At 44.8% G+C, this 25,104-nt stretch overlaps 2 protein-coding genes across 4 annotated transcripts; both read right to left on the bottom strand.

Moving 5' to 3' along the window:
• Positions 1-1,644: 1,644 nt before the first annotated feature.
• LOC131282766 (deformed epidermal autoregulatory factor 1) lies at positions 1,645-9,903 on the bottom strand. The gene is made up of 5 exons (XM_058312307.1): positions 9,795-9,903; positions 4,307-4,967; positions 3,088-3,660; positions 2,791-3,026; positions 1,645-2,706 (listed from the first exon to the last, which is right to left on the bottom strand). The coding sequence occupies exons 1-5, from the start codon at positions 9,861-9,863 to the stop codon at positions 2,536-2,538; spliced, it is 1,710 nt and encodes a 569-aa protein (XP_058168290.1). The 5' UTR covers positions 9,864-9,903; the 3' UTR covers positions 1,645-2,535.
• A 5,066-nt stretch (positions 9,904-14,969) lies between these two features.
• On the bottom strand, positions 14,970-24,121 carry LOC131281245 (catalase). Of its 3 annotated transcripts, none has more exons than XM_058310516.1 (2): positions 23,944-24,121; positions 14,970-16,430 (listed from the first exon to the last, which is right to left on the bottom strand). In XM_058310516.1, exons 1-2 carry the CDS (start codon positions 23,995-23,997, stop codon positions 14,970-14,972), a joined length of 1,515 nt encoding a protein of 504 aa, XP_058166499.1. In that variant the 5' UTR covers positions 23,998-24,121. The 3 variants fall into 3 exon arrangements, with proteins under 3 accessions (XP_058166499.1, XP_058166501.1, XP_058166500.1); XM_058310518.1 differs by having other exon boundaries at positions 14,970-16,424; positions 23,935-24,121; XM_058310517.1 differs by having other exon boundaries at positions 23,935-24,121.
• Positions 24,122-25,104: the final 983 nt, after the last annotated feature.

Consider the following 25,104-nt stretch of genomic DNA (forward strand, 5'->3'; position numbering starts at 1 on the left):
AGATTTATTTTTCTTTACAATACACAAGTAATCTCTAGTCCAGTACCTGTATTTAGCTAACGTGTTTCGGGATCCACAATACATCTACTTCGAATCGCGCCGTTCATCTCTATTCCATTAGTCTTTCACTTCGTATTTGCATTCATTGTATAAAATCGTTTCGTTTCACGCATAGCCTCTATTCGGCTCGCGAGAAACTCGTCCAGATTAAGAACCAATCGAATGAATGACTTATCGAAACGATCGATCCTTGTCGCGCGTTACCTACAAGGGCTATTTAGGTTAATTTAAATTATGATGCCTTCGTTCATTCCGCTATGATTCATGTTTTACATTTCTTGCCTCATTAGATTTACATGCTTGTAAATTAATTTATCGCGGTCGCTGTGCATGGATAATGCGACTAATTACTCAAAGGTACGTACAAATATGATTTCAAATATTTCAAAACGAATGGATCACCACAGATAAAATTTCAACTACAAATTTCTTTCATTTTTAATTTTGTTTGGTTCCTTTTTGTGATTCGATACGCATGTTGTCTTCCCCCATTCTTGGTGCAATCTCCGATGTGTGTGTTTTTTAATCGTTACCCTTTCTACACAACCAAAATGAAATATTTTTAGAATCTAGTACATTGACACATCTACCCAAAATATGAGTTAATTGTTTGAATTGATTATATCTTACATCATTGTATCGCCTGATCGACTCGCTTTAGTGCAATCCTATATAGTTTATAATATGCTTTCGATGCGATGGATAATGAATTTTTGAATTTAGCACACTCTTTTTTCTGAAATTTTTCGTCAACTTTTCACACCTTCCAGCATTTACGAGTGATCGTGAATAGGTTCTACTTTTCCTCAAGTTGTTACGTGATGATGTAAATTCAACGCTAGCCGGCTATACCATGCTGCTGTAAAAGTGTGCTGACACAAGATTAAATAACACTCCGAGAAGGTAAAATCTAATGATCATATCGTGTGTTCCATCCTACCTCAAATTGATAATCCATCGAGCATTACATAATTTGCACAAGTTTTTAATTAAGCTCTGTTACACAGTAACAGAACCAGGTGTATATTCATAAATATGAATGATTCTTCCCGATAAATAATTGTAATTAGAAAATAACCAACAAAAAAGAAGGTAGTATGACTGACAATTTGTTTTGTAATTGTCTGTTTTTCGATAAAATCAACTTTGAAAGCAAATATGAAATAGCATGAAAGCATTAGAGAGAAAACAACAGAAGATAATAACAAACGTTCATGACAAGGAAATTGAAATAACAAGAAAAAATAAATTCAGTTAATAGCGTATTCTGCTTTTTTCTTGAACACGGTATTCATCTTGTCCTAAACTCACACTGTGATTTTACAAATACACTTCCGATTCGACGCAGACAGAAGAGCGGCCTGATTCTAACCAGATGCCATTAGACGGATGATGTATTTCCTTCGCCCAGGCCTTACAGCGGGCGAGCATGTTGGCCCCCACTAAACCTACTAACTTCGACAGCAGTCCAGTACAATGTAGTTGTAGCTATAAAACGATGCACAACAACTCCATGTTACATTCTTACAACAGAAAAATAAGTAGTGCTTTAAAAAAAACATATTTTTCTACGTTTGCGAACCCCATACTGCCAAGGAAAACGGAAAGTAAAAGGAAACCGTTCTACTTAAATAGGTTTAATGGGTTAAATTTATCTAAAATAACAAATATCTAACTATATACAAAATATTATTAATTATTTAAAACAAAAGATGGTCGTCTTCATACACAATTAAGTTTCTTCCTTTTACCTATATAAACATTACCACGACGCGGGGCATGGGTTCTGAGAGAGGTTACGGTTTTCACGGGGGCTGCAGATGTTTTGTGAGTCCGCATTACTTTATCGGGTGGTAAGTAAGTCTTTTAATCCCTCATATATACTCTATTCACTTTTACTTTGCCTAACTGAAGGAAACCGATTCAGCTCCACAATGTACAATCATATTGACTGATGCAGTTGTATATTTAGTACACAATGTACTAAACAAATCCTCCAAATTAAATGAATCTAATCTGATGCTTAAAAGAAGAAAAAACAATATAAAAAGCAAAGCAAATAAACTACAGTGAGGAGCCAAATCATTTAACGCACCCTTCCACATTGAAAGGCTTCAGCGAGAGATGCAGCTAAACGATTGTCCGGCACTGTAAATTCCGGGCCTGCTTCGATTTGGGACTTGTTCCTTAGCGGTTTGTTCCACTGTCGATAGTTTCCTTTTCCACCGCCTTCTCTTTGATGCACTCTCACAGGAAACCATCGCAGTGTTCCACTGAAGCAAAGGTTTGTTTGTGGCGTGAGTTGTGTTTTTTTGTTTTTGTTCAGTTTCGTTTCATTTGTTCCTATTATGTGTTCGTCATCGGAGCCGAACTGATCGGTTTGTTGGGGTGTTAATTGCCGGGGCGGTGGATTCCCGCTTCGATCAGCTCTTCCCGCCCGGAGGGGGTGGGATGGCCCGATTAGAACATTAAAGGCTATTGCGTTTCATCCACTATAAGCATGATCTGGTGCGTCGGTTCCTGGTTGCTGCGGGCGCACTCGTTCTGATGCGTTATCCAGTCTTTCCGCTGACAGAACGTCGAGCAGTAGGGCGTCCGGCGGCACAGCGAACACTCGGCCAGGGCTTCACGGTTGCAGTTGGCGCACTAGTGTGTAAAAAAACGTACGAAAGGTGTCAATTTTCCAGATCCGCTCATCTCAACCAGAGTAGCGGCACTCGAAATGCTTACCTTCTTATTAGCGTGGATGGATCCGGGCGGAATACAGTTGCTGTTGATGTTCTGCTCTTGCTCGAGCTGCGTTACGGTCAGTATTGCAGCGTCCCGTTCCCGCTGCATGCAGTCGATCTGACGATTGTAAAACTCCTGCGTTTCGACGACGGATTTTCGCATCTCCTGCGCCAGCTTGGTAAGTTGGGAGCAGAATGTTTTCAGCTTCTCGAACGGCAGATTGTTCTCGGTTAGTACTGCAAAAAAAAAATGGTTGTAACACTCTCGTTTCAAATCTTTAGTAAACGGTTGACTTACTCTGCGCTGTTTGGTCCACGTACTCCGTCGCACTTTCGATGCCTTCCGTTAGCGTCTGCCACGGTTCCTCTTTGGTCGTGATGGCCAGCTCGTTCTGCAGATCCTGCTGCTCCTGCTGCTGCTGAACAACCTTGACGGTTGTGGTGGTCGTTGTGGTGCTTGTATTGTTGGTTATAATCGGTGTCGCATTAATGGTCGCTTGATGCAACTGCTGTCTCGTCGCGTGCACCTGAGCGGCTTGCACCGCAACCTGCTGGTGTTGCTGTTGTTGTTGCTGCTGCTGCTGCTGATGCTGGGCGATACCGGAATTGTTGACCACACTGGTGACAGTAGTGGTCGCGGAACTGTTGGTACTGTTACTTATAATGGCGTTGTTGTTGTTGGTACCGTTATTGGCGGCATTCGAGGCGGATGTATTTGTGGCGTTCGACGAACCTCCGGTCGTGGTCGTACTGTTGCCGCTGGTCACAATGATCCGCTTTTTTTTCTGCTCGAGCACAACCAGTTCGGGCTCGGCTTGATTCCTTCGCCGCCGTTTGTAGGGGGTAAACAATCGGACAGGTCCAGTCGCAGCTTAAAAATAGACGGAAAAAATACAAACCAATGTACAACTTGTTTTTCGTCTTCAATTGCATTAAATTCTCTTATTGTTCTACATTTCCCTAACTATTAATTGTGTATCTATAGGCCTTTCATATTTTACTCCTGTTTTAGATGGATCTCCTATTTTGAACTGGATCAGTTTGATCATATGTTTCTCCCTTATTATTATGACTACAAAAAAGTCTGCCAAAGAGCCTGTAGGTAATCAAACAGTATTTTTTAATAGCACAACAAATAATCTATATTTACGAAACGTTGAGTCTGAAAAGGAGGTAAAAGATTGATGGATTAGTATTAATTATGCATGCCGCCGACTTGCTAGTAGTCGTATGACCGTGTGGAAATTATGTTCAGTATTTTTCTTCTATTTAACGAAAGATAGTAAAACATTTTCGTGCTTGAAATACTACAGAAGTCACCACTAACTTGAAATTAGTTAAAATAAAATTTAAAAGAGTATCCTGTTCTTTTCTTCGATTAGTTTACACCATTTATCCTTAAAACGAGACAACCTGAGTTTTACAAAGTTCGCGATAAACTTAACCAATTTGAGCTTTTTTTTTTGCTTAGAACCTCTCGATTCCTCCGTGTTGCCGAATTGGAGACAAATACTTACTTTCTCCGGACTCGTCGTCACAGCACGCCGAACAGGTGCAGCTGGTGGCGTGCGGCGTCAGGATGCCCTCGTCGATGAGCGTCTGCAAGCTGCGCCCTCCGTACCGTATCGAGCGCTTCCAGTCTTTGCTCGAGCCGCGCCCGCAAATGTTCTCGAATTCGCTCGGCGTGTACCAGACATCCTTATGCTTGATGCACTTCCCCCGGCCGCCCGAACCGAGCCGACTCTTGTACAGCTCACCGGTCGTCGTTTTGCAGCGCACCTGGAGCACCTCCACGTTGGCCAGGTGGCTCGCCAGGGCACTGTTGCTTTCGACGCGGTACTCCTGGGTCGAGCCCTGCTGGGAGTTGTTCTGCGATTGGTTACCGTCGAGCACGTCATCCTGCTGTGAGTCGCCGGTGCTCTGCTGCTGGATGACGATATGCGTTTGCTTCAGCTCACCGCCCAGGTCACCGACGACCGTGCTGCTCGAGACGAACCCGTTGTTGTCGACGCATATCATCGGTTTGAAGTGCTGTATCTGGTCCGAGGTGAGCACGTTAAAGGTAGCGCCACCGATCAGTGTGCCGACCGGTAGGGAGACTGGTACTTGTACCACCTGTGTGTTGCCCTGCTGAACGTCGGCCGTTGTTACCAGGCGTGTGCGAGGAGGAAGTGCCACCTGAAAGGAGAGGAAAACCATGGTAAGGCTCAGACTGTGATAACGTTGGGATTTACTTTTTTTTCAAAGATTACTACATTATGATGACCGCATCATATGATGAGCATCCTTAACCGGTCAAAATCTCTATAAACATAACAACAACAACAACAATATGATGAGCATAAGATGTCCGTTAAGCTTATTTTATACGACAGCATGTGTTGATCAATGCCGAACTGCCAAATGCCTTCTGAACCCTAAGCAAGTACTTTTAAACACATAAGCAACGTTTTTTTCGCTGCGATGGCAACTTTATAAAACCAACGGCTTTTTTGAGCTTCATTTGTTTTCGTTGAGAAGTGAAATTTCAAATCAACGAGTTCAAAATAAATGTAAATTTTTATAACCATATGGTGAAGTGCTCACGGATCAGCACCATTTCAATATCGTAGCATAGTACAATTTTCCTTGTTTTTTTCAATTCACCTTGTCCTAGTAGCATAGTACAATTTTTTCATCCGTTGCATGTTTTGCAAAGGCAAAGCCATTTGCTCAAAAACCTATAGAAGAAAAAAAATGGTTTGTCCATCGGATTCGCGTAGACAATCTATTAATGAAAGCCATCTAAAAAACTCAGCTCAAAAGAGCCATTATTTGAAACATTAATATGTTCTCTCGTCGGCCGTAGACTGTAATGGACAAAAACAAAAAAAAAGTAATCAATTATTCAACTAATGTTTTCAACTCATAATTCGTCTTTGGCAAAGCAAACAAAACAGTTACTAATTCTAATGAGCTAAACGAACAAAACCAGGAAAAAGGATCAAGTATTGTTGAAAACAAATGTGCGACACGTGAGCCGTCCATGGCATCGGAACACGAATGTCCTTAAATTCCTTGGTGTGATGTTTTTTCTTTAAATTGTTTTGTTGTCTCATTCGTTCGTCCAACGAGGCGCGGGCAAAAGGAAAGATCGTAGTTGTATCGATGGCTTTCTATTTCAATCGAAAAGTCGGGGAAGAGCTCGTACGATCGTGCTGACACGACGCTCGGAAGCCGTCGGAAGGAATGTGCTACAGCTTCCTCAAGGTGGAAGTGAAAGTACAACATCTTACCCTCGTCGTCCTCGGAGGAAGGAAGCACCGTGAGATTCGTGACCAAAACGGGGTGTTCGGGTGCAAATAAAACAAAAAAAGTGAATTGAGAACGAGATAAAATTGAAAGCCGCAACCGATTGGACTCCTTCGCCCGTCATCGGCATTCGGGCTCGCCCCGTAAATGGTCGCAGTTGCGAAAATAGCCATGTACTGCGGGGTCCGCCATGTGCTCCGAGAGCAACGTCGTGAAGGCAAATCATGTGCCCGGTTGCTCTACTTTCTAGCAAGTCTGACCCTCTAGCAGCAAAAGCTTGACCTTTCACTCGCTTTTGCGTGTGCTACGGAATTGCATGTGGCTGATTCACGGCGTTCTTTCGCCGTGCGTGAGGAATGAAGCGTCGTGCCAACCGAGGTTTCGTCGTCGGGCGGAGATATTCTGCGGGAGGAAGAAGAGACGATGCTTGGTGCATGCGTTCGTGCTGGAGCGATGCACGTCATCCCGGACCCGAGTGAACACATGGCACAGGCAGGTCTCGCGCGTGTCACACATTGGTGTAGGCCCGACATCGAACGGACACAGCCGAACCGAACCAGTAACACCACCCGCAGCCACCCGGTCTGCTGCCCTTCCCGGGGTGGTGTTTTCATTATTGACGCCGGTCCCGAAAGACCGAAGTCCGATTCGGTCGGCCTCTCGAGTGGCGCGTGCGAGGCCATAGCCCGCGTTCGTCTGGCCCGTCCATCGAACGCGACGGCACATCTGCCAACAACGATAACAACATCGGGGGAGTGGGAGGAAGCAAAATACAAGCATCCCTTTCCCCAAGGGAGGGTGGGGAGTAGCGCGCGACTAAAACGCACCGCGCGCGTATTCACGAAGGCGTTAGAGAGAAAACGTAAACAAACCTATCCTGGGCCGCAAAACGCTTCGCCCGAAACGGAACGGAATGGAGCGACCGAACAACGTACCGTGTGCCGCTACGAGATGTTGTACGCGGAAAGCGAACACCCGCCGACGGAAACCAATTCCGACCGATCCGACCCGACCGCACGTACATACACACGTTCACTCGCTCACGACGACGAGCCGTTTCCGAACAACCTGCCTGGCGCCATCATCGACATCCCCCATTCTCGACCGACGAAGAGATGTGTGTACCAAACGGTCGCGCGCGCCGGGATGAAAGGGAGGTGGATCCAATAAAAAGAAAAATACACCCCGAACGGAAAGATGAAATCGTCCAAGTTCAGGTTGTCCGGCGCGCGTTTTTCATTCACCGACATCGGGGACCAAAACAACCCGGACGACAACGACGTACAGCAATGCCGCGGCTATATCGTAGTGAAGATGCGAAGCTCATCTCATTCGTTGCCGTTCGTTACAACATACGATCCCCAGCACACTCTGATGTGGGATGCGCGGATTCGGTGGAGATGGAAGCCTGATCGCACGATCTTATGCTCCACTCGCAGATTAGTTCTACCGCCCCTCTTTTGGAGAGAGGTTGTAGGATCGCGGATGGCCATGTACACGACCGGTGAACTTCGTCGTTTATACCCTTTACGATAGGCATACATCATCCCCTCGTTACCACGTGTCGAGATCGGACAATCGCGATAATTTAACCGCGATTAAAAACGCTTGTGTTTGTAACTGAAACCGTCTGTCAGGTTCAAAGCAAGATTCAGTCTAAGATGCCATTGGACGCGGAAAAAAGATCCATCCAAGTGTTCCGGTAAATTTCTAGTGTTGATATTCCCTTCTCAAACAGTTTGATGGTCATTTTGGGATGTGAATTCTACAATGTGGTCTACTTTGGTCGTTTCAATTGAGTAGCAATTGGTAAGGGGGTGTGTTCTAGAGTTAATATTTATGTTCCAATTAACAAAACGAAACCCAGTCCCAGTGACCAGTTTTTGTGAGGAATCGATACAACAACCACAAAAAATTCCATTTATCAAACCCCAAAACAAGTAAATTTTAAAAATACTGAAAACTAATACTATGAATTGTCTCCAGACTCTGAAGTACTTTGCCTTTAATTACTTCGACACTATGACATGCCTAAAGTTCCATGATATTTTTCTTATAGTATAGGGACATAATACATTTGAGTCGCGGTACAGTAAGATTTATGCAGAAAATAAAAATTCGCTCAATCAATCCAGTGTGGTTGATTTTAATTTTGAAAATTAAGCCTTACATACTTGCAAGCTTCTCTACAAAATTCTTGAATACCATGATGAAAGAAAAATTCTTCCTTAGCTCGATTTAGGGTGTTTCTTCCCATCTCGCCGCGTCCTACATACGGCAGAAAAATACAGTTAGGAAAAGTTCCAGTTGACGGATGCGCGCACGCATGTAGTCGCGGTACCTTCATCATCTGACTTGCCTAGCACCGTTATCGTAGCACACGTACACACATACACACGTATAATGCATGCGCACCAACAACTTCGAACCGTACAGAGGCTGACGAAGGGTTTTTGTGTGCTTCCCTACACACAATGATAACGCAATGTTCTTCCATTATTGGACAAAAAACATAGTAGCGCTAGCAGCTTCTTCTTGTAAGTTGTCATTGATGATTGGGGTGATTTTACTTGTTGTTTAAACATAACGACGATGAATGAAAAATAATTTGAGCAGCAACGAGAGGTTTTATAGCATGCTACGCACAGCAATCAGTGTGCGAATCTCTACACAGCAGCCGCTTACGTCACAACAACTGGATTGCTAACGCCAAACGTTACACACCCTCGCGGGGTCAGGCTGCTGGGAGTATGCGGACGTCTTTCTTGTTTGTAATTTCCTTCGTACGTTCTTCGCTGTCCAGCGTAGCGCCACTACTGCGCGAGACGCAGCGCGCTAGTGTTCCAGCAAGTGGCCGAGGCTTCGGAGAAATCGGTGCAGCAAACAATGTAACAGCCGCGATATGAAAAACGACGGACGCACGATGATCGCGAAGACGAAGACCACGACGACGCCGACGACCAAAGCCGTGCCGCCGCGGGTTGCCATCGATGGTTTAGGAACCGCATGTACGTGTGCGTACGAGCGCGTGTGTGTGTGTATTTTCAGCGGTTCCCGGTACTAATGTTGGGGACGCCAGCAGCATGACACGCGTTCGTTCGCCTTTCGTTTCTCGCGGCGGGGCCGAGATTGACCGATATATTCGGGCGGCGTACGTATATAAGACGTACCGCTGCTGTTTGCTGCTGCGCTCGATGGTCTCGTCCGTGCGGTCCGATCGATCTCGCCCGATCGGGCGGCATGGTCGGTCGGTTTTTTCTGTTGTGTTGTCAGTGCAATCGCGGTGCGGTGGTTGCCCGCCATTATCCCGGGGGTGCATCGTGAGATGATCCTTTCGGTTCCAGTTGTTTTTTCTCCCCAACCGCACTTGGTCTGGTGGTTAGTTGATGGATTCATCTACAGCGTGGCGCTTCGGTGTTTGGATCGGTCCAATTTTATGGACGTCCTCACTACGAACACAGTTTGTTGTTTACAACACTCGACAGTGCTTTAATTTATATGTATAATTCCCTTATTTCGACAATAAAACCAAGCACATCTGTCAAACTGCAAAATAAAATTATCAAATAAAACCACCAAGCCTACTACGTCCGATGGAGCTTGGTGTTGTACATGGTGGAGAGAAGAAATTATAACATCAGGGGTGTTTCAGAAAAAAACATAACCGCAGGTAATATGAGTTACACTTGGCGGAAGGTACCCATTATACGTTACCTCATCGCCGTTCTCTAGTTTAACGTGTTCCTCAGCTTCATCCGAAAGTTCCGGAATATCTGTATCCATCGAAAGCAGCGACTACTCCTGCGAAGCGGTGTTGTTGCTGCTGCTGGTGGCGGTCGTGGAAAGTAGGTTTCACAGCAAGGACAGTAAAAATGCGAAGGACGACTGTGTTCCTAGTAGGTGGAGGTATGTGTGTACGTTTGTCGCTTCGACCGATTTACGGGACAAACGAGGATGACGACAGACCGAAAACCACACAAGATTCACCCGAATGCAGAGCGAATGTGATTATGTAGCACCAGCGCAGCAGCCGAAAGTCACGGGCGGATATTTTCGACGAAATTTCCTTTCCGTCCTCGGTCCTTGTGCACGAGAAAAACGAGCAACGACGATGATGACACCGACGTCGACAACGACGATGGGATATATTGGAGTTCCTGTGCGCTTGTCTGCCAATCGCTTCCTGCCACCGCCACACCCGGTGGAAATTTTTGTCCCTCGAATCGCCCTACCCGAGGCGCCCTCGGCGCGTGCGTATGCGTAGGAAAAGGGATCCGTTGGTACGCGCTTGGCGTACCGAGGAAGCCGCTGCAAAAAGGCTCGCCTGTGGTGACGATGTGCAATCCGTTTTCCCAACGGGGCTGGTTTCGGGGGAAGAATGTCCGGGAAGGGTTGTCGCGTTTCTGTGCACCGTGTTGTGTTTTGCCCCTGCTGCTGTTGCTACTGCTGGTAGCGACAACGTCCGAATCGCCCTACCGACGACCGATATATTCGCGCTTCGACGAATCGCAACGAGAGATGGAATCCGAAGCGCGCGCGGGGAATTGTACTACACTCAAATTCGTTTTTTCTGGTTCCCGATCCGTGTGTGTGTCTCTCGACGGATGGGAGCGCGTGGACAATCGGGTGGCACTAGATCGGCACTGTAGGCTCGTGGAGTGTCGGTCGCGGTGGTTGCTTCACAAAACAACGGCACTGCTTTCCTGGGCTTTGGTTGCGAACAAGCTGTCACTTGGCTTTGTTGTGGCTCCGGATGCCCACAAACTCCACTTGTCTTCAGCGCTTTTCGCTTGCGTTCGCCCTAGATTACACTTCTCGATGCCTGCTCTCGTTATCCTTTCACGGTTTCACTTGTCGCTATCATCTCACCAAGCTTGTTGGAGCAGTGGCGAAAAATTTCATCGATAATGACCTTTCCGCAGATAAAGCGTCAACACTACACAGCGAGTCGCACAAACAACAATTGCCTCGCAAGAACCACTGCTTCCTTCCTGTGGCACCTTTGCTATCAACAATTATTTCGCACTTTTTCGACACGCACGTACAGTTTGCTTCGTCGGGACGGGAATCGAATTGAAACGAAAGAATTTTTATACGTCGACGACGCGGCGGACCCGTCGCGGTTGCTACTTTGGTGCGAATGAATTAGTGTTGGCAGAATCGGGATTCGGAAGATTTGAAGATTCGATCCGTAGAGGGATTCCAAAGATTCGAATCCCATTTGACAGCTTCTAAAGATTCGAATCCCATCTGACAGATTCTAAAGATTTGAATCCCATTGGACGGATTCTAACGATTTGATTCGATTAGGATTCGAATCAGATTTGATTGGTTTGGGACTCGATTTGATTCGATTCTGACTTGTTCCTAAACTGTATGAATCGACTCACAATGATTTGAGTCGGATTAGTCACATAAATAGTCGATCTAGAGATTTCCTGACTAGTCGATCTAAAGAGAGAAAAATTCCTGGAACCTATTTTTTACGAAGAAATACAGTAGAATGTCCATGATCCGAGTTGTTCTACCCAACCAAACCCATTTCATCAGGACCAGACCATTTTTACCGAATTCTGAATCGGATTCTGGGCATTCTGATTAGGATAAACAATTTCCAGACCGACATTGATTTGTTTACATGATGATGATGTTAATGATGATGATGATGAGTCCCACCGCCTACCCCTACATAGGTTTGAGAGGGACGAAAGTATCTTGCGATATTAAATATAAATCATCAAACGAGAGGGGTCATTGGGGTAATACTCTCCAGAACAATCACATCCAACTCTGCTCCATTCATACAACGGTCGCCATCGATTGCACAAGGGGGTACATCTTAGATTTCCCAACTAGCAAAAGGAGACCACTTTCCGGAGTAGGGCAGGTATTTTCGCACAGTTTTGGTTAACACCGCCAGCTATTAATGGTTGATAGTGTGGAGAAATCCACCAGTACTACTTAAGGGACCTGATCTAGCTCCTTCCATACAACGGTCCCGAGCAATCACCTCGAAAGGTAAATCGCCGAGTCCCCCAAGGTTAACGAGGCACCACTTTCCGGAGTGTAAGAGAATATTTTGGCTCTGTTTGTAGTTCCCCCCGCCAATTACCATTGGTTGATAATGTGGTTCCAGTATCAAGAACAGAAAGGGACCCAACTACAGCGAGATGTGTAGATACTATTAGTTCTTTTCGTACAGAAATTATCACCAATTGTCCTCATTTACGCGCGCGTGTCTCAAAACTATGTAGACTCATTCATTCTATTAAGTTAAATAAGATAATAAAAATAAAAATTCCCTGTTCATTTTTTTACTCATCATCATCATAATCGAAGACCATGTTGACAAATGCAATACTACGGGCTCAAAAACTACAACATTTACTAAATGCATTGCAAGCACAGCGTCAGACTACCCGCTTTACGTATACGGCGCATAGGCGTTTGAACTCCCTAAGATTTCACGCTTGTTTAATCTCTCTCGGCATCCTGTTGTACTATTGTACTCCTTTGCAAAACAACGAATTTCGGACGTTTCCAGACAGATAGCCGGGAAGTCTTGGCTCACCGGCATTAGGAGTGTGAGTCCTAACTACTATCCTTTCCCCCAAATACGCTGGTACCAGGCGTTTCAAAATTTTGTACACAAAGACCACAGTTCCAAAGGAACACTATCCGCTGCTTGGACTGTTCCGACTGTTTCTTGGATTGGGATTCGGATTTGGGGATTCGGTTTACCAACCACTACGAACGAAGCTGCGCGCCAAACTTTGTGCAACAAGCTTCAAAAACTAACTAATTTCTCAATAACTTTTTAGTGGCTTGGCCAATTTTAGCGCCAGACCTCTCAAATAAAAGGTCTTTTAAAGACTGATAACTCTGTGCAACAAAGACTCTTGCGCAATTCTTAGTTTATGAAATTCTGAGGCGTAGGTGCAGAAACCTTGGTTGGTATTTTCTGCTGAAATAACTAATTTGTGAATAACTTTACAATTGCTGAACTGATTTGTACATGTGACCCCTTAAATGAAAGGTCTGTTCAAGACACATAACTCTATCTTACAATAGATCCATTCATATTTGTCATATGTTTTTGAGAAAACTAATTGTGTGGAAAAGAGACAGCACTCTACCGGGAACAAGGTGAATAAACATCGATAACTAAAAAGCCAAAATCTGCCTATTTGTTAATAACTATTGATTTGCTAAACCAATTTTCACAATTGACCCCTTAAAGGAAAGGTCTTTTCAAGACGCACAACTGCGTTGAAGGTAGATTTTTCCGTACTTTACACAGTACTTTTATACTACACAGGTGGGAATGTGTTCGCCCGAGGGGGCGAAAAGGTAAATCAGGTCGATTGGCAATTTAGGTTAAAAAAGCCAATTCTCGCATAACTTGTTAGTTCCTTGGCCGATTTCCACAAATGACCCCTCAAATGAAAGGTCTTTGCAAGTCGCGTAATTTTGTCTCATATTACATTTTATCCATCTTTTCTAGTTATTCTACCAGCTCACGTCGAGAGAAAAGAGGAAATTTCCTCTCGCGCACTGTATTTGCACATGCGCGGTGCGTGTACAGAAACAACGTTTCGCCTGAACCGGTTCACCGGTTATATTGATATTCTTATGTAAATCATTCATTGAATTAAACACATCATATGAAAAATCGGCATTAGATGAGCAGGTATGATATGACGGATTGGGATTCGGATTCGAAGATCCGGATCTCAGAATGGATTTGAATCGAAAGATTCGAATCTCTGTAGGGACTCAGTTTTCCCATCACTAGAATGTATGGTGGTTCTGTACGTCACTGACGTTTGACAGCCCAAGGCGGTGAAACTTGTTTGAATCTGATAATGGGTTTACACTGCCTGGTTTGTGTTCAATCCAGGTGAAAGCCTATACGCGCTATCAGTTTGAAAGCTCTGTTGCATTTCGATTTCAAATCGAACTTTCCAACCACAGTTAGGCAGCGTCCACACGGCATCGTAGCGTAGCGATTTTGACACTTCGTCGGCTCGACGCACATCTCGTGCTGTTTGAGTAATCAAGCGGATCACGAGTTTCGTGCGATCTGACAAACGGAAGGAAATATTCCTTTCGTTACGGCGGGTGAACAGCCGCATTTTGACTGCGCACTAGCGTGGTTGGCTAGCAGTGCTCCTGGCCGCATGGTGGCAGTCAAAAGGCGACGCCTACAGAAAATCGAAAACCACAGAAAATCAGGACATATGGCCTTTAGTTGCCAGTCCTTAACCTAAAGAGGTCTATGTCTCCAGGTTAGCTTGCGAAGGCCCAGGAAGCTGGATTCAATAGCCGTACTGGAGTAAATCCTCGTCGAATTGAAGAAGAAGAAGAAGAGTGTCGCTTGAAAAATGTCGTTATAAATGTTTAGTGTTCTAAGGAAATATTGGTGCTTCCTTTTAAAAAGAGTTTAAAATAAGACTTACCTATTGATTTGAATATAATACTAATAATTCTATAATAAATGGCGACTTAATAAATTTACAAGAAAAGCTCGTTCTATTATTTACAAAACAACCATAACTGGTAATGGGCATACTTTACTATTATTTTTCGCCTCTTTCACTTTCTACCCATTGCTGCTGTGTCCCCTTTACCCATTCAAAATCACAACAAAACGGTGCGCTTTATGTATTAACTTTATTGAAATAGATTACAAAAATAACAAAAACGTGATCATCAATGTCTCGCTATAGAATGTGATTGCTCCCATTGGGCGTGTGGATTGTGATGACATGAAAAAGAATATATTTGCGAAACAGTTCCCGACCGTGTGCCATACAATGCGGCTATTAACATTCCCGCGGTTTAAGCTTTAGAAAAACCTTACATCATACCCGCGCTTTGCCTACCATCTTACAGGCTAGCGTTTTTTTTAAGCTTCAGTCCCTCGGTCAGCTGGCGGCCGAAATCGGCATCGACCATCGCAAAGTTCTTCACCGCACGCTCCTGCAGGAATGGCGAAGCGTTGCGCAGGTGACCGACGATGTTGTTGATCAACCGGCGGCGGCTAGCGTCATCCAGCACGCGCCGATAGAACACGGTCGCCTGGGAGAAATTGTCCTCGTCGGCCGTCTCGATGCGCTCCACATCGCCCGACACCTTCCAGGGCGAGTTTTGCAGCTTGTGAGCGAATGGGCACGTTTCGGGGCCGTTGAACGAGTTCGGGAAATAGTTCGGTGCTCCGGCCTGGTTGTCGGTGCTGTTCATCGGACCGTCGCGCTGGTAGTTGCGGGTGGCCACCCGGTATGGACAGTTCACCGGCAGCATCAGATAGTTCGCACCGACACGATGGCGGTGAGTATCGGCGTACGAGAAGAGACGGGCCTGGAGCATCTTGTCCGGGGACGGTTCAATGCCGGGCACCAGATGCGACGGGGCGAACGCCGCCTGCTCAACTTCGGCGAAGTAGTTGCTCGGGTTGCGATCAAGCACCATACGACCGACTGGAATAAGCGGGAACTCACTCTGTGGCCACACCTTGGTAAGATCGAACGGATTGAACGGCACCTTCTCGGCCTGCTCGAATGTCATCACCTGGATTTTGAGCGTCCAGCTGGGGAAGTCCTTCTTCGCGATGGCATTGTACAGATCGCGGATGCTGTAGTCCGGATCGGATCCGGCCAGTTCGTCCGCACGCGACACATCCATATTCTTGATGCCCTGGTCCGTTTTGAAGTGGAACTTGCAGTAAATCGGTTGACCCTGGGCATTGACCAGCTTGAACGTGTGAGAGCCATATCCGTTCATGAACCGGTAGCCGTCGGGGATACCACGGTCCGCAAACAGGAACATCACCTGGTGCGTCGTCTCCGGCCGCAGCGAGATAAAGTCCCAGAACATGTCCGGATCCTTCAGGTGCGTCGACGGGTTGCGCTTCTGCGTATGGATGAAGCTCGGGAATAGCACCGGATCGCGGATGAAGAAGATGGGCGTGTTGTTGCCCACCAGGTCCCACACGCCCTCGTCGGTGTAGAACTTAACGGCGAACCCGCGCGGATCGCGGGCCGTATCGGCGGAACCGCTCTCGCCACCGACGGTCGAGAAGCGGACGGCGAGTGGCGTCTTCTTGCCGACCGACTCGAATATCTTCGCCGCGCAGTACTGCGTGATGTCGTGCGTCACCTCGAAGTAGCCGAAGGCACCGGCGCCCTTGGCGTGGACCACACGCTCCGGAATACGCTCACGATCGAAGTGGGCTAGCTCGTCGATCAGGTGCACGTCCTGCAGCAGAATCGGACCACGTGGGCCCACCGTCTGGGAGGCTGTCTTCGTGCCAATCGGAGCTCCATGGCTGGTGGTGACCTTCGTCTTATCCTACAAAGATCGGAGAGCACAATCCCATTGGGGAACATTTATTAGAATGGATTTAATAGAACAGGTCAGAGTGTTTGCGAGTCGTTCTTGTTCCCTGACCCAGATTCAAGTGAAATAGATAATACAAAAAAAGAAGCACAATAGCGCTTGGTTAATGATCACATTTTCCGGATTAAATTTGATTTGTTTGAGCAACATTTAGAAACGAAAGGTAATGAATTTGCAAAAACATTCAATTTTTACGCTCCCTTTCACTTTGCTCTTGATTTTTAAGTCACGGGATGCTAGCCCATCTGTAGCCCATCATCTACGCATTAAACCTACGACCTTTCATCGACCCCCCGTACAAGAAGTGCCTCATTAAGAGTATGTTCATGTTCAGATCACCGAAATCAATCGATGTTACTGGAAGGGAAAAAATCATCCCGAGTCAACATACGCACGTTCCCTTTCAAATACACACCACGAAGGTAAGAGATTTAGTTTAAGATTCCATTTCACCGTTCATTTCATCCAGTGCCCATGCTCTCCGCCATAGGCCATGTTCCGCCAAAGCTAAGCCACCAGCCACGGATTGACCCAGATAGAATCGGAGTACCGGGTTTGTTGGATCCCACACTCGGAACAACCGAAACACCGATCGAATCGGGGAGATTGGAGAAATTTTTGGGAGTATACTTTCGAATGGCGTGCAGGCAGACACGGGAGAAATAACCGTTTATTCTGCGTGCATTGCTTTTTGAGAAATTGAACCTCTTTATTGTGTAAAATAGTACAACTGAGTACAAAACCAGACACGGTTTAATATCGCACTATATTTACTTTTTATAATTTAATTTTATTATTATTAATTTTCAATCTTTTTCAGTATTTCAAGCACAAACAATATTTCCATTCGGCATTTATTATTTGCTATGAAACAAACTAATGTTTTGGACTTGTTGAACCACCATTTACTATCCATTTGCGTGTGTCTGTGTTGTAAAAACATCGTCTTCCGCGGGCTGTCTTAAACGGTGGTGTTGTCCACCACGCCAAGCTCAATGGTAATTATTCGCACCAGTTGCGCTTCACAGCCGAAGCCCATCGCAGGAAATTTAATTTGCAAATGATTCCTCCTTCTTTTGGGGCCCCGCTGCTTGTCGGAAGGAACTTGGCTTGGAAACCCTTCTGTATAGTGCTTGAGACAGTCGGTCACGGTTCGTCGGTTTTGGGACGCATTCGTGTGCAGATATGGCGTGGACCCGGTGGATGGTTTCCAATGAATTATTCAGCAACGATCCTCGGTGATCGCAGGAACAAGGGGTTGTTCTTTTGCAAACTACATGCAGCTTTTACCTGTTGCAATAAGCTGGTGGAGAAGGTTTGCCAGAGTAAAATAGAATAACATAGTAAGTAAGAATACATATTCTGCTAGTGATCCTGTATTTAGTTTTTGCTTGCAGTTTTCCGAATTTGTTTTTGCATGTTTTCTTACACGACATTTAGCTCAACTTGATGCTCTTTCGCCTGTCCTTGACTCACTCGCTCGTTTAAGTCATGCAATTTTAACGGCGCGGAAGAAGTGGAAAAAATGGTGCCACAAACAAGTGCTATGACGAATGGCTCCTAAACACGTTACCGGCTTGTTCTAACGCGATCGGAACTGGGGCAGAAAAACGGTCTAATCAACACTGTTCATGTTGAACGTTAAAACAACCACAAATTTAGTGCGGTGAAACTTGAGCGTAAAGTAGAAAATGCCTTCTTTCAATTAGCACTCCGACGACTTTGACGGAATAGAACGGAATGTGAACATAAAATGGTCACCTTAACTGCAGCACGAGGACGTGGCTGTTCTCGAATCCGAATGACGCTAGTATTTCTATAAAATCTCGGTCCACGGAATGTGCCCTACATCGCAATTGTATGAAAATATGTTGATGCAATTAATCTCCAACTAGTTGAGGCGAACAAGGCGAATAACCATGTATTGTTGTTTCTTCGGATTTGTTTACAAAATTTTATCGACCAGATCAAATATGGTGGAATACTATCTTTGCAAAAGCAACTCCTTAGCAAACAACTACCAGAGAGCGCCATACAGCGCCGATGTCGTAAACACGGATAGTCGTCTATCTAACAAGATCTTGTTCCGGATCACCTAAAACCGGTCTTACAACATGGAAAAGTGTTATCAACAAATGTTAAAAATATAAAATTCCAAAAGTAAAGAACACAACTACCATAAACATATTTTAAAGCAAACATCTAATTTATCATCTCTAAAATGCAAGTGAACAAGGTATTATGTAAACACTGTTGCTTCGGGGAGCGTTATCATGTTACTAAGCTCGAATGAAACGCGATTTTTTTTTATCTTATCAGCTTACACGGCAATTTTGAACGGGTCATCAAATTATGAAAGCCCCCCGGGCCGAAAATATTCTCTTAACAGTAAAGATTTGAAACGGTTTTGTTTTTCACCTCCCAGCTTGTGAATTGTCTTATCAGCAGCGTTCGCACTTCGAACACACAAGGTTTGTCGGTTTGAATCGATGTGCAGGATGTAATGAATATATTTAGGTTGAATGCAACATAAATAAAAGTATAGAAATGTTCGTAAGACATAGGCGATCTTCACTCTACTTAGCCGCAAAGGCAGATCGCCTCACCGGCATTTTTCTCTCAAACATTAATAAACTAGTTACCGGCAGAAGTATGCGGAGTGGCCGTTTAAACAAGTAAAAAATAAAATAAAAACCATCCCGTTCTGGGACCGGTTCGGTGTGTCTTTGGGTGCGTTTCGCCACTCGAACGGCATACAAATGCATACCTGGCGTGGCGCGACACACCATCATCGAAAAGCAAAAACCGGTCACGATTAATTTCCGTAGGACGTAGTTATATGTACGCTTCCTCCGGTCGCTCGCTCCGGCCGTCCATGTCTTCGTTGGAGGCTTGTTAAGACATTTCAGTTCATTTGTTTTTTTTCTGACCACTTTCAAACTGCATTAAAATGCACGATATGCACCAACCATCTTCAATGATCGTAGACTGCTGCTAGCGATCGTCAAAGATCTTGTTTGGTTTTCATTCTGTTCCTGAGCTTCAAATTATTCACAGTTTAGACTGCAGTTTGGAGACCATTGAATGTTGCATATTTGCTGCGAAAAAATAAAATAGTTATTGGACATATTTTAAAAATTGCAACATCTTTTATGTCGATTGTTTCAACTTTTACAAATTTTTAAAACAACATAATGTACTTGTTGATTTTCAACAAAATCAAACAGCCTTCGGAAAGACGGAAGCATGTTTATCTTATGCTACACACATGCTATAATGATATTTAACGGTAAAAGCCGTACCACCTTATCTTTAACTGCGGCTGCACTTTTATTGCCGTACTTTCGCCATCGTTTTTTCTTTCTTGGTTGCTTGTGCTCGTGAAGTGAAAACACAATCGGGAACCAGCGCAAAAAATAAGGAAAGAATTCGGGCAGCCACATAAAAGCTAAAACCGATCGCGCTCGTCGTAGTGCGTCTCGAAAACCCGTTTTGTGGCCACTCTCCGTGCTGTACACGTCGTAGTAGGGAATGACTTCAAACTGACCCCAACCGGGCGATCACAGGCCCACGGGTTGCTTGCTCGAGGTACAAGATGTCGACAAATGAAGTGAACTGCCAATGGGAAGAAATATCTTCTGTTCCTTATTGCTTATCCACGATAGAATGGAAAGGTTGTGAAGTTTGTCAAGGGTTTGAAACATGTTTCTGTATGTTGATCTACAGTAGAGATATAAGCGACGAACCGTAAGGTCGCTTGTTATTTGACCGATTTGATTACGTTTCTGTTTTAAATATTTCAATCTTAGTCTCGATGAAACTCTCTAAGGTCCCCCCAACGGAGTATGATTGTCTGTTCGGCCGTTTGGAACCCCGCGAGTCCGCCTGTCTGTAGCTGATAATGCTCGGCTCATTATCATTGTTGATTCAAAGTCGTGCGATGGTGGTCTGGGTGGACGGTTGCGTTGCGCACCAGAAGCCGCACCAAACCGCACAAACAAACAGAAAAGTCCATATCGCAATGACTTGCTAACAAAGCCAACTGGTGGACGCAATAAGCTTCGCGACGGAGTTTCGCTGCTTGGCCACGGACACGATTAGCGATGTGGAGAGAGTTTGCAGAAACCGCGAACTGACTGGACACGATGCCATGTGAAACGCGAGCTAGTTCTAACCAGTGAAGTAGAACAGCAGCATGAAACTACTTTTTCGTCACACTTTCTCATTTCAGGCCGAGATATTTTCATTCCTTTTTTAACTGTATTTAAACACATTATTTAAAGTGTCTCTTTCAGCCAGAACAAAATGTCCCCCAAGGCCGAAAGAAAACGTTAACTAATGAGGTAGTTTCGAAACGAATTACTTCACCACAGGGCACCAATTCTGGGGTGGTTTGTTCGCTAGCACGGATACTAATTCCCGATCGCAATACTCGTTAGAAAGAAAATGGCTGCCCGGAACAATCTTCATAATTATTCAACATCCATCGCTATTGTAAATGCGCATTTTGCATATTCATTTGCATTGTATTGGTTTTGCAAGTACGGCAGCGGAGTGGCGCTCCTCACTTCCTTTCCCGGATCATACCTTGCCATTTTCGCAACTGTTATACCATGCAATGTGGGATTTAAGCCCATGTGCGATGATAAGTTATCTCCTAGGTGGCGGTTTTTTTGGTTTTTTTTTGATAAAGAACATTCTCGGTGTTTTTATGCAATTGCTTTAAGGCAGCCTTAAATTAAGTACCCGTATTAAGGAATTTTTAATTTCTTAATTTTGACATCGGTTACTTATTTTTGTGTGGACCTCTGAACCATTGGTAGACTGGCTTGGGTTTGACCTATTGACCGGCTTAACCGTACTTTGAGCAGTCGATTTTTAAGACTTTGCGACGAATCACAACGGTAAACAGGCGGTGCGGACTCGAACCGACCGGCCCTTATTAGGGATTAGGGACCCTTATCAGCCGGAATGATGATGGACGGAATTTTACCTTTACTTCAGCATTTCGTTGTATTTCGAGTAACAACTCTCCACCCCATGTCGAGCATCAGGGAGGTCAAGAAAAGCAAGCCCCCCCTCTCGTGGGTCAGTTTTTTTGGGTCATAAAAATCGATTTTGTTTGTCCAATAGTGTGTGCTTCCTTCGGTAAGGAGGTGTTTAATTTTAAATCCAGCGGTCTGCGGCGGTTACACAACGAAAGCAAGATGCCGGTATCCGTGTAACCGGTTGCCGGGTACGCCCGGGCTACACATGCCATTGTCACCGGCTATCGCCGATCTTAAGAGGTTGTGAGCCTGGCACGTTATAACTGGCGCGCGTTATCTTGTATCACTCACCTGTAGGGTCGATAAATCGGCTGGTGGCTTTTGCAGGAAAACATACATTAACTGGCTCCCCTCCCTATGGTCACGTACGTGATAGCCGATAGGAGGACTTTGACATCGAGTCAGCAGATTGAACCATAGCGATAGTGTTGATAAAACATTGCATGTCTTGTCGTCTTTACTGTCTTTCTGAAGAGAAAGAAGGGCCTAGCATTATGCTACCGGTTGCTCACGTAAAGGCACATCCCATCAAGATGTGAACCAGCAGTGTAATTTACAACAGCTTGATACGAAAACGTTGCCTTGTTTTACGCATGGACCAATAATTATTGGTCCTTTTCCAACGTGCGTGATTGATACGACACTTTAATAGTCATCAAAACGCCATCATCGTTTGACCAACTGATGAGTAAACTGTCGTCGCAGCGCAATTGGTGTATATCACACAACGAAAAGCAGTCAATCCCTTGAAATTGTATGCTGGTATTTTTATCCATAGCAATGAACTTTCTAGGGTCATTTGAAAGATCGGTGAATTGTAGTACACAACAATTTCAATGTACTGCCTTCAACCGTTAGTGTAACTGTTTGTGGCTCATTTTCAATTTTTCCAAGTTACTCACAAGTGTGAGAAAAGGGTATAAAACATCCAACGATCGATGGCTGTGACTCGATTTTCTCAACACCTCGATCACTAATTGATTATTCCTCCCAATGTAGCGAGTGTTTGTGATCGGTAGCCCAAGGGCCAAGATCTCGGTTGAGGACATAATTGACGACGTAATGGGTTTCGCTAATGACTCGCATGACCGGAGGTTAGTTTTGACGTTGTCTCCCTTTACAATTACATCAATAGTGGGTACCTGCTACCTGTTCCGAGATTGGTTTCGAACGGACAATTAACGTTTTATTTGCAATTCTACCAATGGCGATCATTGATTTATAATAAATGATCGATTCTTATTTACACCTTAGGAACAAGTTGTCTCGTGTTGTGCAATATTACATGGACCGTAACGCCCGTCTGGAAATCCTTTTACCTCGATTTCAGTTCTTGTTCACTGCACTTCTAGTTCATCAAGTTTCGATTACGATCTGGCAAATAATTATGCAATCCAGCACACTTTGCGAGCAAAAAAAGGCGGGCGGGAGGTAAACATTTGCCTCACTACCTATTATTTACTTATTGTTCCACACTCCTGAACATTGGCCCTCCATTCGATTGACCTTGAAGGAGGTGAAAAATAATCAAATCATTCAAATAAATCAGCTCCTTCAACCGGATATTTTATTTTCCTGCGATGGCCATCGAAGTGAAACCGTTGCGCAGGTTAATAACTTCCATTTTTTATTGTTGTTTATTTTGTTGTTGCAGCATATTAAATAAGAACCCCGTCTGAAAGACGCAATCGAGCTAGAAGATACAACTGGGGTTCTGGTGGTTAGCATCCACCAACAAAACTGGCTCGTATGTCCATTGAATCATGGCTGCTTAGTGCTGCTAATTTTTTTGCAAATCATTCCCGTCGAGACATGGTGGCCGTTGCAGCCTACAGTGATCGTAGTGTGCTAAGCAGAGGAGCTGCAAAAAAAAGGCAGCTTTGCGTTTAGTAAACATTTGCTTTCTGATAATGACGCTGTTGTTGTTTGTTGACTATATTTTTAAGTGTGAACAAAAATACTCGAAATGAGTAAACTAAACTACTACTCCACCCGGTTTTTGTAAAATTTTGATTCTTGATGCATTGAATCGAGGCCTACTAGTTAATCTATGAATGCAATGGCGTCGTTATTTGAAAGATGAATGAATTTACATTTTTCACGCCAAGTACATTTTTTCTAAATAGACACAACGATCATTCATTAGTGCTTGCACTGGATCGTGCAATGCGCATTTTCTTCTACTATTTAGTACTCGATCGGTAATAAACGATACAGCGACGGCGGGGGGGTGTTCTGCCATGTGTAAACGACGGCGTTTAACGTTGAATTGACAAATACACAGTTAGCCACCAAAGTTTTCCATAACTAAACCTAAGTAGCAGCATTCAACAGGTTTAACATGATTTTCCATGGCAATCACTTAGAGAAAACATTCGACCAACATGGGAAAAGTAGCACGTCCGAACAACACATACCTTCTGGGCTTCCTTGTACAGGTTGAGCTGGTTTTCGGCTGGGTTGCGGGACATTTTCGCAGATCACTGTCACAAACACTGGAGACGAATGAAAACTTGTAAACGATTTACAATTTCACAACAAGGCACTCGCAGCACAAAGATGTGGAGTAATTCTGTCGTTGACCGTCCACTAGAGTCGAATCACCGAAATGAAAGCAACTTGGAGATGTTGTGACCGTTTTTATAAACATTGACCAGCCTCGGACTTTGACATTATGTTAACACTAGTGTTGGCAGAATCGGGATTCGGAAGATTCGAAGATTCGATCCCTGGACGGATTCCAAAGATTCGAATCCCATTTGACGGATTCTAAAGATTCGAATCCCATCTGACAGAGTTTAAAGATTTGATTTGATTAGGATTCGAATCAGATTTGATTGGTTTGGGACTCGATTTGATTAGATTCCCTGGTGGCAAAATCATCATGCTTTCTCGTTCTGGTGGTATCAATTGTCAATTGGACAGAATGAGAAAGCATGATGATTTTGCCACCGGGGTTCTGGCTCGGGGTCCACACTACAGCGCGACGTCGCCTGACAGGAGTTAAACTCCATATAAAAAAAACCTTGCGCGATGTCGCGCGAATCGCGCTAGGTTTTTTTTTGCATGGAGTTCTGCGCCTGTCACTCGGGGTCCACACTGCCGCGCGACGTCCCGTTTCAAAAGTAGCCCAGTTCCGGCAGAACAATCGCGCAAGCCAAGCGCGACAGAGGTAGGAGAGTATGTGGAAATATTTATCACATTGGGGCGCAAACTCGGCTAAAATTTTTTATTGAATTTTGAGGTAGTAACTAGGTAAAACGGCCCGGTTACACGACCCAGTTACAGGACCCAGTTACAGGACCCGGTTACAGTGTCCATTTACAGGGCCCGTTTACAGGACCCGGTTTTAGGGCCAGGTAACACGACCAATTTACAGGGCCCGGTTACAGTGCCCGTTTACAGGGCCCTGTAACAGGACCCGTTTACAGATCTGGTAACACGGCCCGTTAACAGGGCCCGGTTACAGTGCCAGTTTACAGGACCCGTTTACAAGACCCGGTAACACGGCCAATTTACAGGGCTCGGTTACAGTGCCCGTTTACAGTGCCCGTTTACAGTGCCCGTTTACAGGGCCT

This window comes from Anopheles ziemanni, chromosome 2, assembly GCF_943734765.1.
Source record: "Anopheles ziemanni chromosome 2, idAnoZiCoDA_A2_x.2, whole genome shotgun sequence".
Taxonomy (NCBI): domain Eukaryota; kingdom Metazoa; phylum Arthropoda; class Insecta; order Diptera; family Culicidae; genus Anopheles; species Anopheles ziemanni.

Coding starts and splice junctions, on each gene's coding strand:
- LOC131282766 (XM_058312307.1), bottom strand. CDS start 9,863: ATGGATACAGATATTCCGGAACTTTCGGATGAAGCTGAGGAACACGTT. Junction 4,968..9,794: donor AACTAGAGAACGGCGATGAG/GTAACGTATAAT, acceptor CTCTCCTTTCAG/GTGGCACTTCCTCCTCGCAC. Junction 3,027..3,087: donor CGTGGACCAAACAGCGCAGA/GTAAGTCAACCG, acceptor TTTTTTTTGCAG/TACTAACCGAGAACAATCTG.
- LOC131281245 (XM_058310517.1), bottom strand. CDS start 23,997: ATGTCCCGCAACCCAGCCGAAAACCAGCTCAACCTGTACAAGGAAGCC. Junction 16,431..23,934: donor AAGCCCAGAAGGTATGTGTT/GTTCGGACGTGC, acceptor CGATCTTTGTAG/GATAAGACGAAGGTCACCAC.